Source organism: Vigna unguiculata, chromosome 10, assembly GCF_037176805.1.
Source record: "Vigna unguiculata cultivar grain cowpea cultivar isolate G323 ecotype 2 chromosome 10, ASM3717680v1, whole genome shotgun sequence".
Taxonomy (NCBI): Eukaryota; Viridiplantae; Streptophyta; class Magnoliopsida; order Fabales; family Fabaceae; genus Vigna; species Vigna unguiculata.
Window position 1 is genome coordinate 50,987,111 of NC_140801.1, and position 16,398 is coordinate 51,003,508.

Here is a 16,398-nt window from a genome sequence, read left to right on the forward strand (position 1 = left end):
TGGTTGGGATTGGGGCAGTGATGGCAATTGGTCCAGGTTCACTGTGAAACCATCAAAACAAAATTAACTTGTCCTCTATCATGCCCCTTTTCGTAATTTCAGACCCTGCTCACTTCACTAGTTCTAGGGTGAGGGAGTTAATGGTAATTTGGATTTGAAAATGGTTGAAAGAAGGGGAGATAGAAAGATTGGGTCAAACAAAAAAATAAACTAAAGTTAAGGATTTTGTAAAGTTGTTGTTGTTCATCATAAGTTGTCTGCTGCTGAAGAACATGCAGACAATGGAGAATAACCACACGTCTCAAGACACAGAGGAGTCTCAAGACACAACCAACAATGAAACACCTCCTGTTTATGTCATTTACCCTACACTTCCATGTGGTTCGGTTCGGTTGAACCGCTAAATTCACCAACACAAAACAGTGTCCCTTCCCTCCCTCTTTTCTTCCACCAATACTCTTCAACGTATATAATATATAATATAGATACTGTTTGTTTTATATAATTAAAATTATGTTGACATATATTAGTTAATAAAATTTGTAAATGAATGCTCACTTTTCTTGTTAGAAGATATGTTATAACTATGATTATCATTCAGCTATCTTTTGATGTTTTGACTGAATAAATGAATAAACATACATTGGCATTTTTTTTCGTATATAAAGTATGTTACAGTTAAAATTTATAATATGTAAATGTTTTATAAATTATATTTTTTATTTACAACGAATTAATATATTTTTGGCAATTTTCAAACAATAATTAAAATCTAATTTAAGATTAAAATTGAGAGAAATCTGTTGAGGGTTTTTTTCACCTACTATGTAGAAGATCTCAATTGTTTTTCTTTGGTTGAAATACAGGATGAAAAATTAAGGTGAGGATAAAAGAGAAGGAAAAAATAGTGAAATCTAAAGTTATTTAGATTGAGTAATAGAAATAGAAATGGATGAAAAGATTCATATATTTATTTATTATCTTTTAAAAATTTACTATTTAATTATTAATTTTTATTATGATAAGATCATTAACATTAATAAAATTAGTAAAAGCTACCTGCATTTCGTTTTTCTTTACAATAATAAAAACTAATAAAAGTTTTATTTTTGTTATTATTATAATTACAAAATTAAATATAAATAATTTTTGTTTATAAATATAAATTATATTTTTGTATAAAATTAAATACAATAATATTTTATATAACTTTTATTTGTTTTGTATGTACTTTTCAATTAAAAAAAACAGTTAAATTTTAAAAAGTGGTTATTCAAAAAATAAAAATTAATAACATAAGTATTTTAATTTGAAAAAATATGTATTTAGAGAATAAACTTGGAAAGGACACAAAAAAGAAAATTACTTTATATATATGTTATATATATATATATTATCTACAAAGATGTTCATACTTACGCAAAAAGTATGATATTTTTTAATTTTCATTTTAAGTGTTTCTATTTGTTTTGGTTTTCTCTCTCTTCGTTATTTATTTGTTTTGAAAAACTAACCAATTCTAAAGGAAAGAAAGAAAAAAATGAGAATGTCAGGCAAAGAATATAGGATAAAAATAAAATTAATTTTTATTTGTTAAAGAATTACTTTCATGTTTTTCAGAAAAATAAAATTACTTTCATTCTAAAAATCATTTAAAGGAACGTGTGGTTCTAATTATTGGTTCAGGAGTAAATACCAACAGTAGAACTAAAATGAATATAATAAACATAGAAGTCCTATTTATAAACTTCGTGACTCCAATTCCACACACGGTTTGTAGTTATTACAAACTGGGTACTGGGCCTTAATAGACCCATCTTTGAAAGGTGGGCCGATCATAAAGAATGTCACTGTATCTTGGACTGTAGTGGACTAGACGGAGACAGTTTGTTCCTGAACTCCGTCAAATTTCTCACTGTACCTCGTCATTTTGGATTTTGTTTTTCGAAACATACTAAATCAATATCGAAAATATTTTTCTGAAAAACACTCACCACTCTTATTCTGTAAAAATATTTCCGAAATTGATTTACTGAAATAAAATCCAGGAAAAAAAAAAAATTGATAGATGCAGGAAGAAACTGCCCTGTATGGAATATATGAATCACTAACTTGCATGAAGCTTATAAGCAATGAAGGACAACAATGTCAACATTTATGAAATATTAATGAAGAAGTTTATCAATACTTTTGAAGTATATCAAAACAAGATTTAGTAGACATGCATAAATATATATACAGAAATACACGAGCATGATAACAATTGAAAATTGAATAAGAAATATCCAGATTAGAGTCCTGTGTAGGTTTTCTGCGCTTGGTCTTGTCAAAATTATATGCAAGTCCCGAGTTTTTGATGTGTATTCACAATTTGAAGCTTTAGTAACGAACAACCACGATTCAGGGTTTAGCCCCACGCCATGGAGCAAGCGTAGTTGACCACCAGTTTTCCATCAAAACCAAAATTCTACAAAAATAAGAGCCACAAGACAAAGGAAATAAATAACTCAATGACAATCCAATACATAAACAGTACAGTTTATCTAAAGAGATACAAAAACAATCTACATCATAATTAGAATACTTTAGTGCCATATTACTAAATATTTTTTCTAAACACCTGTAACATAGAACATTACAGCTAAGACAATATTCTTACGGAGAAAAAGATGGCATGGCCGAGAAGAACAAGAATATTTACAAATTTTGATTCGCTAATGGATTTTTTTTATTGTTCTTCTATTGCGTGTGCAAAATATACTGATTTTAAAATATTAAAATCAATGTGCTTTAAAGATACAAGAAAGGAACAACACCAAAAATCCATGAAAGAATTTGGACTGAATATTCACTCAAAGAAAGAAATGCTAAGGAAATTTTAAAAATTTTCAGCACACTCTTGCAGATCTATACATGACATGAAAAATATGTCACTTGACATGGCATGTGGTTTTAATGTCACCACTCATCTAGTAGAATAAGAAAAGTATTTGAAAATAGGAAAAGAAAACGGATATTGGATTTCAAAATCAGAATTCCACGATGATCCTTAGTTTCATTCCCTTTTACGAGGTTGAACAATTAGTGTTGAGAGCTGAAAATATATTTCTCCATTTTACAAACAAGGTAGATACAGAAATGGTAAAACAACTCCTAACAAATACTGATCAAATTTTAACACTATCTATTTACTTTCATCACATAAACATACGGTCCTGCATAAACCTGAAATATTTCCCCAGCTGCTTTCTCACAACATACATGAGACAAATATTACATTTGCGAGAAATATTAGCAACTGTAGCACAAGAGTCATAAATCAGCATGATCTACATTCAATGAAGATATAACAATCAGTGGAAAAAATGGGATCAGGAGATGTCTTACATTAAACAGATCAATGACCAATTCATCAGGGTTTGGTGAAAAAGCACTATTGACATACACAAACTGCAAAATTTGGAAATAAAAATTGAGTACGCAAAACCTTCAAAGAAATATATGGGAACAGAATACACAATGACATTTTACCATTGTCTCCCTGTGGAGTTGCCGGCGAAGAAAGTCTATCACTTTAACGAATTTATCAGTTCCTGCTATCTGCCATATTAAAATATATGTAGAATTCATTGCAAGCATTACTAAAATAATGACATTATAAAACTTGAATTAACGACTTCCTTGGTTAAATGTGATGCTCTTTAAACCTGCATTTTTTATGAGAAGATGGTGTATATATACATATATATTGATAGATATATATTAGACAAGATACATGGAAAAATATCTTAATGGGTCCTTTTACTTATATTATCCATTTTACACTTTTTACCCAATGTATGACTTGTGAATTCCTAATGATCTTTCCCTCATGTGTGAGTCTCTTCCACATTGGAAGATCTCCTCTAAAGCAGAAGCATTTCTTAAGCACGGATACCTTAGTGGTGACCTTTCTTCGTACCGTAGTTCTACAACAGGACACACTTTCATGAAATAGAAGATTTTCGATACAAGAAATCCTCAAAGTTTAAGATTCTTCACCTACTTTATATCACACTCAATTGAGAATTACCAAAATGAATCATTGGCTTTGATACCCACTACTTTATATTCAACACTAATAAGTTGTAAACAAACTATATAAGAGACCAAGATACCACTTTCAACCCGACCTTAAGACAATAGTTTTATACATCTTTCTACTTATATATTGTCCATTTTAGTTATTTTTATCTAATGTGAGACTTTCAACTCATCTTAAATTCCTAACAATCTCCTTCGTCAAGTGTAAGTCTCTCTCACATTGGAACACTTCTTTCTTAAATAGAAACATTTTTTAAACCAGGTATCTTAGTGATAACCCTTCCTTTGTTTTACCGTCACTTTACAACCAGACATGTTTTCAAGAAACTTTCGGTACAAAGAATCATTACTTTATATCATACTCATCTGAGTTATCACCAAAATGAACCATAGACTCTGATAGCAATGTTAGGCTCTTCAAGGGTAGACACCGGAGAGATTCAACACCTATGAGTGGTGAACAAAACTATATCTAAAGACTAGTACATCACTTTCAACCCAAAACCTTAAAACAATAGGTTTATGAATCCTTCTACTTATATAATGTTCATCTTACTCATTTTTACCCAATGTTAGACTTTCACCTCACCTTAAATTCCTAACACAAACTAATTCAAGCAAGTGCTAGCCCAGATCCAAGAACACACCCTGACCCATGTAATTTTGGGCAATTAATAAATAGTATTATGTATAGTCTCACTAGACTGAACTGGATAATCATTATCTGCAGTCCTTAAAAAAATGCAATTGACAGCCTCTCAAGCTCGAAAGAACCACAAATTGGGATCTTCAAATCAAACCAAATCATAACGCAGTTACCACTCTTATGCTTACAATAGAAATAAATACGTTTATCCTGGTTATCAGTTCACATAAACTACACTGAACTTTTATGCTAGTTCTACATTATTCACTTATCTAGCATCTCCACCTCCGTCCAGGTAAATTTAAACGAACGCACAAATAGAAGACCTTATCTACAATTTAAGATGTAAAAATTAATTTGGCTTAACCTAATCAATTATGAAAATTCGCATTCCCACTTCATTGAAACCCTTACTAAATCCAGGCACAAGACTATAACTTCCATCAATTCAGATTTATACACCACCCCATACACACAAACTTCAATTTGAAACAAATAAAGCATAATTGGCATAAAAGAAATTTCTTCTTTTTTTCAAAAAAGAGGAAAGGATGCAAAGAGGTTTCAAATAACAATTTTGGTGACGAATTTGGAGACATAAAAGATACCATTAAAGAGGAAGGTGGAAAGGAAATACCTTGAACTTGGATTGTTTGAGAATAGGAGCATCACCGGTGGCTCTGAGATGAACAACCACTGCAACATAGAGAAAAACCAAATTCAGAAAAAGAAAGGGAAAAAATTTGATTGATTGAGGAAGGAACATAGTACCTTTACGAACAGAACTTGGCGATTCAGCAGACATTGTCTTCAGTTCACTGTTATGTGATGCGCTTCCTTCAGTATTATCCCTGTTTCTCCTCTTTGAACAATCATGAAAACAGCAGGTTTTAGATTTAGTATTTTTATTTTTGATATAAAAATTTATTTTAAAAATATTTTAGTTTTATGTACGTGCTTGTATATTCACATCGTTTTTTTTTACATTAAAATAATGTAATTTTACAATATTAAGTTTTACTATTTTAATTAAAATATGAAAAGTAATACAATTCAAAAAAATACATACAATTTTATAATGATATTATTAAAAATGATTTACTTACTTAATTTATTGAATAAATAAATCATTTTTATTTATTAAAGAGTAGACTTGTTGATTAAAAGATGAAAAAAATAAAAGTTACCAAATAGAATATATCGGATAACAAAATTTTAACTTTTATGTACTAAAATTATAAAAAAAAAAATAACTTTTATCCCCAAATTTTAAATATCAAATTATCAGTTATTTTCTAAGTAATCTTTTTACAAGTCAACAACTATATATATAATATTATACTAGTATAAACATAAGCACGAAACAAGCATTCGGTGTGTATGATTTTTTAAATATACATAATATTATATTAGTAGGTGATTATATTGTAATATTATTAAATTAATATATAAAATAATATTATATTTAAAATAAAGTGAAATATAACAGAAAAGATAAAAGAATAAATATTGATAAATAGAAAAAAAGAGAAGAAACAGATATTTATAAAATTAATGATTAATTTTCAAAAATTTAATAAATAATTATATTTTAAAAAATAAAACTAAAATTTTAAAATATAGATACAAAATAGAGAATCTTCTCTATATATATTGTTATAAATATATGAGAAAACTCGTTATATTGTACATGTACGTATTTTCTCTAATAAATTTCATGGAGATTAAGTATGTTTAAGTTTATTTCAGAATTATAAATAATATTTAATTAGTATTTTAATGTGTATAAAATATAAAGATAAACGATTATTTTAATAATAATAATCAAATTTTGAAATATTTTTTAAATATACAATCTATATTTTAGATTTACGATAATACTTCATACTGTGGTATAAAACTAAATTTAAATATTTGATAATTATTTAAAAATAAATAAATTTAATTTTAAAATATAAAAAAATGTTGGATTAAAAAATATATAATTAAACAAATCAAATATGCAAATAAACAATAAAAGGAAAGTGGTATGAGAAAGTCGACGATTTTATCTAATTATCAAGTAAAATTAAATTCAAAGTTTTTCTGTGATTCATCGGTAGACATACAAATCCCTTGCTAGCCTAACAGTATAAAAATTGGCAATCCAAATTCAAATCACAATATTGTAACAGCTCTTCATATACAAAAACAACAGCCACAAATCACATTTAAACCAACAATGCTTAGATGTCATCCAGCCATAACACTGCACAGCATTATTACCAGACAGAAAAAAACCTGGTGGTATTAATCCAAAGCAATCACACTATAGTTTGGAAAAGATTTTGTGCGAAACCTATCACAAATATCTAATAACAAACCATGGTAACGGACAGAAGCAAGCATGGTTGAAAAGGTAAACAGGTAAGGCAACTCATTTGCACTGTTAGATTCCAATCCTCTCTCCAGGTAATGAAAATAATAGATTGGCATAACTTCTATACAGAAACAACTCATCATGTAAAATTTGTGCAAGTATATCATTAACACGATTATGGCCCTCTTTGGATTAACATTCACATGAAAGAAAAAACCTACACTAAAATAAAATGAATTTCCCCATAATTTAAAATCAAAGTATGCAGCTAAGGTACAGAGAAGTAAGATGAGAAGTGTTTTATAAAAATTAAGTGCATGAGTTAATTTTAGTTCATAGTTAAAGTTAAATTCATATGCTAATTTTTTGTTATGTTTTTTTTTTTTCTAACGAGCAATCTTACAAGAAGTGTGTCTAATCAGAAATGGGCAATTAAGCATTTTCGTTCCAATCACTATAAACTATCAAACATCAAATGCATAAACAATTAGCACAGAAAACGAAGGGAAATTAATGATACCATTGGATTAATTTTTCCATAAACAACAAAAGGGGAAAACTAAGGGAGGGCAAGTTAAACGAAGTAGAATTATACCGAGGAGAGGACGTTCAACTGCTGTTGCTGTTGCTGCTCTTCGGGGGGCAGAGGGAGCGAGGGTGAAGCTGTGTTCTTGTGGGAAGGGGAAGGGATTGCAGGGTTTTGAGGATCCATTGGTGAGGGTGTGGACGACGGTGATGCGCTCTCCGCCATTGATTTTGATGTGATGGACGCTGCTATGATGCGGCCATGGGCGCGCAGAGGAAGGCGCAGATGGAGAATCGATCTGCGTGAAGAACCTTGCTCTCAAACAACACAAACAAAACAATCTCTTCTTTTCTTCAAAATTGAAAAACCCTTTTATCCATTGCGAAGACCCATTAGATAGATTCCAGTAGATTAAGATCAAGATTAACACTGAAACCAATAATTCCTATTACAAACCTTAAATATCTTTCTTAAGGGTTAATCAATCCTTAATCTATATGACAGACTTCCATGACAGCTGGGACAAAAGTTTATGAAGATTGTTTTAACAAAATATTAATAGGATATATCATAATTGATATTTAATTAAGGAAGTTATTATTGTTCGGATAAATTTAAATTTAAAAATAAACCTAGAATATTTAAACCCTCTCAACCCATTTTCGCATGAACATTTTATTTTATATATATATATATATATATATATATATATATATATATATATATATATATAAAATAAGACAACTTTGTTTAAATATTTTTTTTTCCATTTTTTCCTTTAAAATACTTGGTTGTTTGGTTGTGCAATAAAATGGCTTTGCGATTTATTTTCTTTTTCTATTGGTAGCTTTAGCTTTTTCTCTTAAAGTTAAAATGGAATAAAAATGATTTTTTATTATTAAATTTTGACAATTTTATTTTATAATTTTAACTTATATCTTTTAAATATTTTTTATTTTTAATATTTCAAAATTATTTAAAAAATATCACCTCATCTTATATGAAAAAATTATCAAAATTTAATAGTGAAAATATTATTATCTTGGAAATGGAAAATACTTCTTTATGGAAAATACTTCTTTAGCTTTTCCAGAGGATTTGCAAGCATTACATAATATAAAAAAAGGTTAAAATATTTTGATGGTCCTCGTTTTAGTTCAGAAATCTCAATTTGGTCATCGAATTTTAATTGATCTCAATTTCGTCCTCATTTTTGTAAATGTGTTTTAAATCAACCCAATCGTTAATAGTGTTAAAATTATTAACGTTAACTTCATTTTAATCTTCTGACGTGGCTTTATGCATTATTTTGAGGACTGAAAAATTGGTGTGTGGACCTTGATAATTAAAATAAGCATCATCCTTGAAACTCTAAATTACTGAATTAGGGATTGGAATTGGGTGGTAAAGGTAGCACTGCACCATGAAAAAAAATTGCAGCCAACAACTTCTTCACTTCCACCCTATCGAAGGAAAAATCAACACCACCAATTACATACCAATTACAAAATTAGGTTTTCCAAAACCAAAATACGAAAAAAAAAACGTCCACCAAAACAACAAATATCATATCTTGAACTTTGGGCAACCCTAAAATTTTCTCTCCCTGTTCTTAGTAGTTCTAGCAGTTCTCGTGATTGCCTTTTCACCGCAATAGCAAACAGGTGTTAAATCGAACCTCCTCACCACACGTCCATGAGAAGAAATGTTGGAATTTTTCATTTTCCAACCATTGCAAGTGCAGGACGAGCAAGAATGAGAGGGAGACATTACCAATCTTACCAAATCAGAACACAGGAGACAACTTCACCTCACCCTTTTCAAACCCTAAGCTTCACATGAACATAAACTCTTTTTAAAAGAGAAACCAAGACACATGTGCCAAAACAACTGAATGACATGTCAGAATACACAAAACAGCCACATCATCAGGAATAAACGCCGTCTGTCAACTGATAACGGAAATGGTTGATTTAAAACACATCTATAAAAATGAGGACGAAATTGAGATCAATTAAAATTCGAGAACCAATTTGAAATTTCTGAACCAAAATGAGGATCATGAGAGTATTCTAACCTAAAAAAAATACAACATTGGCCCAAGAATGTTTTGGTTGAATCAGGTTTATCACAACAAAACTAATCTTGGATAAAACATCCGCAGCAACCCAATATTTCTGAAAACCACCAACCCAACCAAGGCTTCGCAAAACGACAGGCCCTGACCATTTTCTCTCTTTACCACCCCTCTGTTCATTAATTGTCTTCTTTATAGAGAAAAAGAATCTAATCAAAATACTTAAATTTACGAAATATTTTAAATTTAATTAAAATCTAAAGTTAAGAAAGAAGAATTCTCATTAAAGGGTTTAATCATAAATTGTTGACAGATTGTTTGACATATAAAGAGTATGTTATCAAATTTTAATCACAATTAAATAGTGTTGTTGGTTGAACGTTTGACACATTTATTATAGAAATTTTGGCACAAAAAAAGAGAGCGGAATTTATAAATGGTAACGAATGAGTCAGATGAATTAACTTATTAATCAAAACATCAATTACTGATGGATCGATTTGGATTTGGAATCGTATGGTGTTTAGATTTTTTACCGATTCTTTAATTTTTTCAGTGTTGTTTTTTATTAAATATTAAAATATATTAATTTTTTTAATATTTTTTAATATATTTTAGAACATCAAAATTAATAGTAATCGTTATATTATAATAGAGATATAGTAGAAAAACAATGCCAAAAATAACAGAGAATCTAAATTCGTATCCTTACTCCACAGTTTTCCGTATTGTGGAATCATTCATGGAGTAGATTTTTTTTTTTTATCAACAACTTATAATGGAGTACTTGAGTTACTCTTCTCCATTTACACAGTATTTATATAGGATCATCTCAAAAACTCTAGTTTCAAGACAATTTTAATGTAAAGATCACTAGGTATTCCAAAATTCTGTAACATATTGTCTTAGATGAACGGAAAGTTAACACGACAACAGATGACTCGTCTGTGGAACAGAATGTCTCTTGAATGGGAAAGCAGATGAATGATTTGAGGAATGAATAGTAAGTGTTTGTACCCTAAGACGTATCCACGTTCATCTTGCAGTGAATTTGTTCTCTTGCAGCCTAACTTTTTGTTTTAGTAGCTCATGACATTCCATTGCAGCGTACATATACATAGAGTTTTGTTCTCGATGGTGGTTGCGTTATTGATGATATGATTGTTGTGAATAGTAGGTAATAAAAGACAACGTAGCCTCACATCATTTATATACTTTATCTTCGAAACATCCAATAATTTTACATCCATTGTTTAAGAGTTAAGGTTCATGTCAGTTTAAATACATTTTTTTTTTCTTTTGATCATTTTCTGAAATATTTTTACTGAATTTCAAGCTACAAATTGAATGTGAGATCCTTATTGGTTTCTTCCTTTTCAAGAACATCTGATTTCGTAGCTAATAATTAGAAGAAAAAGACTCCAAATCTCACAGTTACTTTTTGCTTGTCGATGGCTTCATAAAAAGCTTTCCCGTAATCTCTGGTCAGCTTGATTAGCACGAAAAGAATATCTTTTCCAAACCACATTCGACAGTGACATTCCTTCCTCGTATTCATTTTTATCCTAATTAAAACCAAAGTTATTCCCATGACGATAATAAGTATTACCCATCAAATAACAAAAGAAATGGACAAAAATTGTGTTTTTAACTACACTAAGCAGAAGCTATTCGTACGAATACTGCATATCTTTTCAAATATCTCACCAACACTATCTTTTCATATCACTTCTTTTTCTTCCTCTATATGAATTTTCTATTTCTATTTATTTGTTACAAAGAGGATTTACAACTTGATGTAAAGGTAGCACTTTACAAATCTAAAATACAAAGAAAGCGGTTAAGCTTTGAAACTAGATCAAGTTTTATTCAAAGAGATGTAACGTAACGTGATCAGAATTCTCAATGCTGGCAGAGTCGAGCAGAATCTAACTTGCAATAAACCACATCTCTCACCGCCCAACAAAACTCACCGTTCTCGTAAACCACAGTTCTCCACAATTCTCACAGCAACATGTCTCTAACAAGTGTTAAACAAAGGTGGCCAACATCTCTTTTCATCTCAGGAGTGTCATGGCCAAAATATACTTTCCAAGTATATGACTAAAACCAATGGGAAAAGGAACATAGTAGCCGGGAAATAGCATCACAAGTTCTGACTTTTGCGGTTCAGAAAGTCTGTATTTTTTTGACTTTTTGTCTTGTTCATCATGTTCCATGTCTTTCTGTTTCACCATCCATATAGTAAGTCTTTAGGTATAGGTTATCAATTGCATATCTTGATCCTGATAAAGCAGCAGATTTATCATAGATGGATAAATCATTGGTATGCCATCATCTATAGTTAGAGGTTTTGAACTGGCTTCTGTAGCAAGGTTGTGGTATGCATAAGCTGTCAGTATGGCTTCGGTAGCAGTATGCTCATGTTTTTAACATAAGTTGTTATGTGTTGTGGTTAATTCAAACTGTTATAGTATATTAGATAGTTACTTTGTCTATTATCTGTTATCGTAATGTATCAGACTCTATAAATAGAGTCCTTATGTTTTGATAGACTTCTTATGTTTTCGTACAAAGTGATGAAATTAAGCTTTTATACAGAATTTGAAAGTTGAAATAATAGAAAAAGGTCTCATAGACATTTCACCATATAAAAAGAGTGTGTACCTGCTCTTTGTGTGTGAGTGCCATTTGCCAACAGTATGAGCATTATGTTATCTTGTGAGCAATATGTGATTATTCGGCCAACAAAAACCTTGTCAATTGCCCCATTGGACTGAGACCCTGACCCAGCATCAAGAGCACTAGAAGTTCATCTAGAAGAAGGATTTTAGGATCGCTCGAGCCAATGCAATTCTCTGCTTCTAATCTCCGAAAAGTTTTCTCCGCCTATCTCTACCTGCATAATATAGCACTTCAAATGTAAGAGTTAAACATCATACCACAAATTCTTTAGATAAGATATATGTATATTGTGTATGCAGTTTTGAATGCCATACATATATATTTGTATACATATGTAGGTTGGCTATTTCTCTCTGTAACCGTCCCTTGAGCAGACTGTGCAAAACTTTTGACAGTATAAATCAATCAGAAACTATAATTAGTATAATGTTTAAGATAGTTACCGTAAAAATCAATAAACTTATCGCTAAATCAATAAACAATTTACTGATAAACTCTACCTAAACAAAAAAGTCCAAGTAGTCCTCCACAAACTGCTTGAAGAATTATGTTCTTGTATGAAAAATATGGTGGAATATTATGGTTTCCAAGTATATTATTCTATAACTTAAGGACAAAACAAGCTACACCTTCCCCCAACATTGACATCAAAGAAAAAGCAATGGCTAAACCTCTATCAAGTTTATTCTTGGCAATTAATACAGAGTCATACCAGATTGTCAAAGTGTTAGAATCCAAGTGTGAGTCTAAGTCCCATATTAACAAAAATAAGAAAGTAAAACATCATATAAGGACATATTAAAAAATAATAATTAAGAGTAATTTTATGCATTTCAATTATAAAAAAAAAAGTCATTTATAATTTTTTAATCAATGTCATACCATACATGTTAGCATTTGCCTTAAATTAATATGTTAGCCCTAACCATTTTTAATTATTATGGTAAAACAATGTTTTTTGTTTTATACGAATACATATATAATAACCTAATCAAAATCAAAATGAATTGAGTTTGTATATTTGTTTATTAGAAGTAAACTCCTGTATATAATGCTAGATCAAAATTTTAAGTGTTTGTGTAGGATTGTTTATTAATGAATAGCAAATAGTTTTATTTTAACTAATTATAAATCTAAGAGGGTGACCGTTTAAAGTCAGAGTCACAATTTTAAATATTTTGCGTACGTAAATCTAAAATAGCTCATGTACAATTCATAACTTTTTTTTAAAAATATTTTAAATACGTAAAGTTTCTTCAAATTGTTTACTTTAGGATATACATTCATTAAAATCGTAGAACTTTTAAGTTTTTTTAGAAATCACATAGTAAGATTTATAAAACCTTTTTTATATCAAAATAGACTATAAAAACAATTTTTCATAAAATCTATTTTAATGTATAGAGAACGTTAATTTAATTTTTTTTTCTTCTAAAAATCATTCCAGAAAAATCACTTAAACGAACATAGTTCTAATTATTAGTTCAGGATTAAATACAACCAGTAAAACTAAAGCGATTTTAATAAAAATGGAAGTGTTATTTATAAACTTATTGACTCCAATTCCACATTGTGTAGTTATTATAAAATGGGTACAGGGCCTTGATAAACATATGAAAGGTGGGCTGATCATAAAGCATGTCATTATAATCTTAGACTATTGCTTTCTACACCTAGACTTTACTCTAGACTTGAAGATAAATTCTAGTTCATGGTTTAAAGTAAATTATTAAATTAGTTCTAGAAATTGTATGGATTAAATATTTTAGTTTCTAAATTTCTAAAACGTCTCTGTTAGTTTGATTTTTTAGGTATCTTATTGGTTTGGGTTTGATAGAATTTAAACAAAACTCATTACTTAACCTACTAAAAAAATATTAGGTTAGTTGGATTAAGTTTATCTATATTTCATGTTAAACTCAATCTAACTCAACACATCTTGTTTGGTTGGATTGAGTTAGCTCAATTGGATTAATATTTTAAAAGTATTTATTTACTTTTTTGTTAAAAATGATAATTTTAGAGTATCAAACCAATTGAAAAACAACATATTTTTTACAAAAAATAATCCAAGTCTTAAAGTATATCAATTAAGTCAAATTATAATAATAAGTTTAATCAAACTAATTTAAAATATGAAAAAAAACACATAACATAATTTTTCCATACCATAAATACAAGAGTAAATGTTATGTTGAATTTTATGTCACTCATACTAAATTTGTATAAATGTAAATTAATTTAAGTTGAGTTTGACATAATCAAAAGTGAAACTTTATCCAATTTAATTTAATTTTATTGAGTAGGGTTAAATAAAGAGATAACTTAACTCAATAATCCTACTCAAAATATAATACTTTAATATCAATAACAATAATTGAAACTTTTAACGCTTCATATATATAAAAGTTATTTACATATTAAAAAGTATTATTAAATTATTATTCTCTATATTAAATATTTTTAAAAGAATAAAGGTACGCAAATAAAATAGTATTAATAATATTTTGAGTGTTGATTTTTTTTTTTAATAATTCTTAAATATGAACATTCCAACTTAAATACTTAATTGATTTTATTAAATCATTTAATGCTTAAATCATGGTTTGCATGATTTTCTTACTAAAAAAGACTATTTATGAAAAAGAATTAGCTTTTGAGGGGGCAAATTGATGAATTATATTCAAACTTTTTAATCTCATCATATAAACTATTCTTCCTTTAATGTAATTAATGTTTTGCTTGAATTGAATAAAAGGAGGTTCGGTAACGAATATGGAAAGGACAATAAAATTATAGTGAAAATAAAATTATTTAAATAAATTTAAAAAGTTAAAATAAATGAAAAATAAGATGATGTTATTATTGATAAAGATAATTGTATTTATTTTTTAAATTATAAAAAAACACTCATTGTAAGTGACTTGTAATTTATTAATGGAAATCCCTAATTTATTATAATCACCTATAAACATTGTAAAACAGTGTGGATCATCATTTTTTCTTCCCAAATTGCACCACTTATTTACCTTTTTCCTTCTTGGGTGAAGGAATCTAGTTTAAATAAAACTTAAACCTAGTTAAAAATTAATGCAATAAAAACTCACATGTATTCCCAATCACAACACCACCCAATTAAAAATTAATATGAATCTCAATTAAAATAAAATCTAATTATATATAAATATATATAACATACTTTTTATAAAATAAATGTTAACATTTTTTCTATTTACAATTTTTGTAAGCTTACAATTTTACAATTTTATTTCCTTCATGACTTTTATTTTAACATCATAATTAATTATATTTAGTTCTAAACCCTTAACCAGAAGTCAAAGTAACTCTGTTTTCATTTCTATACTTTTTTTATCAAATCACTCATCACTTAATCCAAACAACAAATTAATCACAAGTCTAATCTCTTGCATGCTTCTAACAATAAATCGGTTAAATCAAACTATAATAAGATTATCAAATATTTTGCGAAGAATCTTGATCTTACTTGATTATCGTAAGAACAAAAGAAAAAAAGACCCGTTCTTAACTAATGTCACTGAAAAACAATCCAAAGTATCACCTCTGTGTCTCAAAGTTGATCTGAAATGGATCACCTAGAAATTTATGATCCCATATTTTTGTATTCATTTGGGCAATTATTTTCTGCATTCCATCAAATTTCTTTTTCCACTCCATCACAATGCTTCCGAAACATGTTTTCTATAAAAGGAGGAAATGTTTGCTTTCCAGAAAAAAATTCCAAAATTATTTATTATGTTCTAGAAAATGAATTCCAAAAATGATGGGATAGAATATGGTGCAGGAAGTAATTATCATTCATTTGTTGAAGAATCAAGCCCAATACAAACATTACATGTGATCTCATTTTCCCCTAAAACATTAGAATTTCATTTTCATTTTTTCCATAAACACAAATATTATGTATATGGTCTCTGGACAAAGATTTATACCTAACTTACAAATCATACTCATGCTTAGTTATCAAGATTATGATTGATTTA

At 28.6% G+C, this 16,398-nt stretch overlaps 1 protein-coding gene across 2 annotated transcripts; it reads right to left on the bottom strand.

The window, feature by feature from the left end:
* Positions 1 to 2,133: 2,133 nt before the first annotated feature.
* Positions 2,134 to 8,093, bottom strand: LOC146883409 (ubiquitin-like protein ATG12). Of its 2 annotated transcripts, none has more exons than XM_085667620.1 (6): positions 7,684 to 8,087; positions 5,501 to 5,591; positions 5,367 to 5,425; positions 3,532 to 3,600; positions 3,388 to 3,450; positions 2,134 to 2,467 (listed from the first exon to the last, which is right to left on the bottom strand). In XM_085667620.1, the coding sequence occupies exons 1-6, from the start codon at positions 7,837 to 7,839 to the stop codon at positions 2,408 to 2,410; spliced, it is 498 nt and encodes a 165-aa protein (XP_085523746.1). In that variant the 5' UTR covers positions 7,840 to 8,087; the 3' UTR covers positions 2,134 to 2,407. The 2 variants fall into 2 exon arrangements, with proteins under 2 accessions (XP_085523746.1, XP_085523747.1); XM_085667621.1 differs by lacking the exon at positions 2,134 to 2,467 and adding an exon at positions 3,064 to 3,298 and having other exon boundaries at positions 7,684 to 8,093.
* Between the last annotated feature and the right edge of the window lie 8,305 nt (positions 8,094 to 16,398).

Excerpts from the sequence above, each read along its gene's own strand:
- LOC146883409 (XM_085667620.1), bottom strand. The coding sequence starts at position 7,839 with ATGGCGGAGAGCGCATCACCGTCGTCCACACCCTCACCAATGGATCCT. Across the intron at positions 5,426-5,500 it reads GCCAAGTTCTGTTCGTAAAG|TGGTTGTTCATCTCAGAGCC; the intron begins GTACTATGTTCC and ends TCTATGTTGCAG. Across the intron at positions 3,451-3,531 it reads AACTCCACAGGGAGACAATG|TTTGTGTATGTCAATAGTGC; the intron begins GTAAAATGTCAT and ends CAAATTTTGCAG.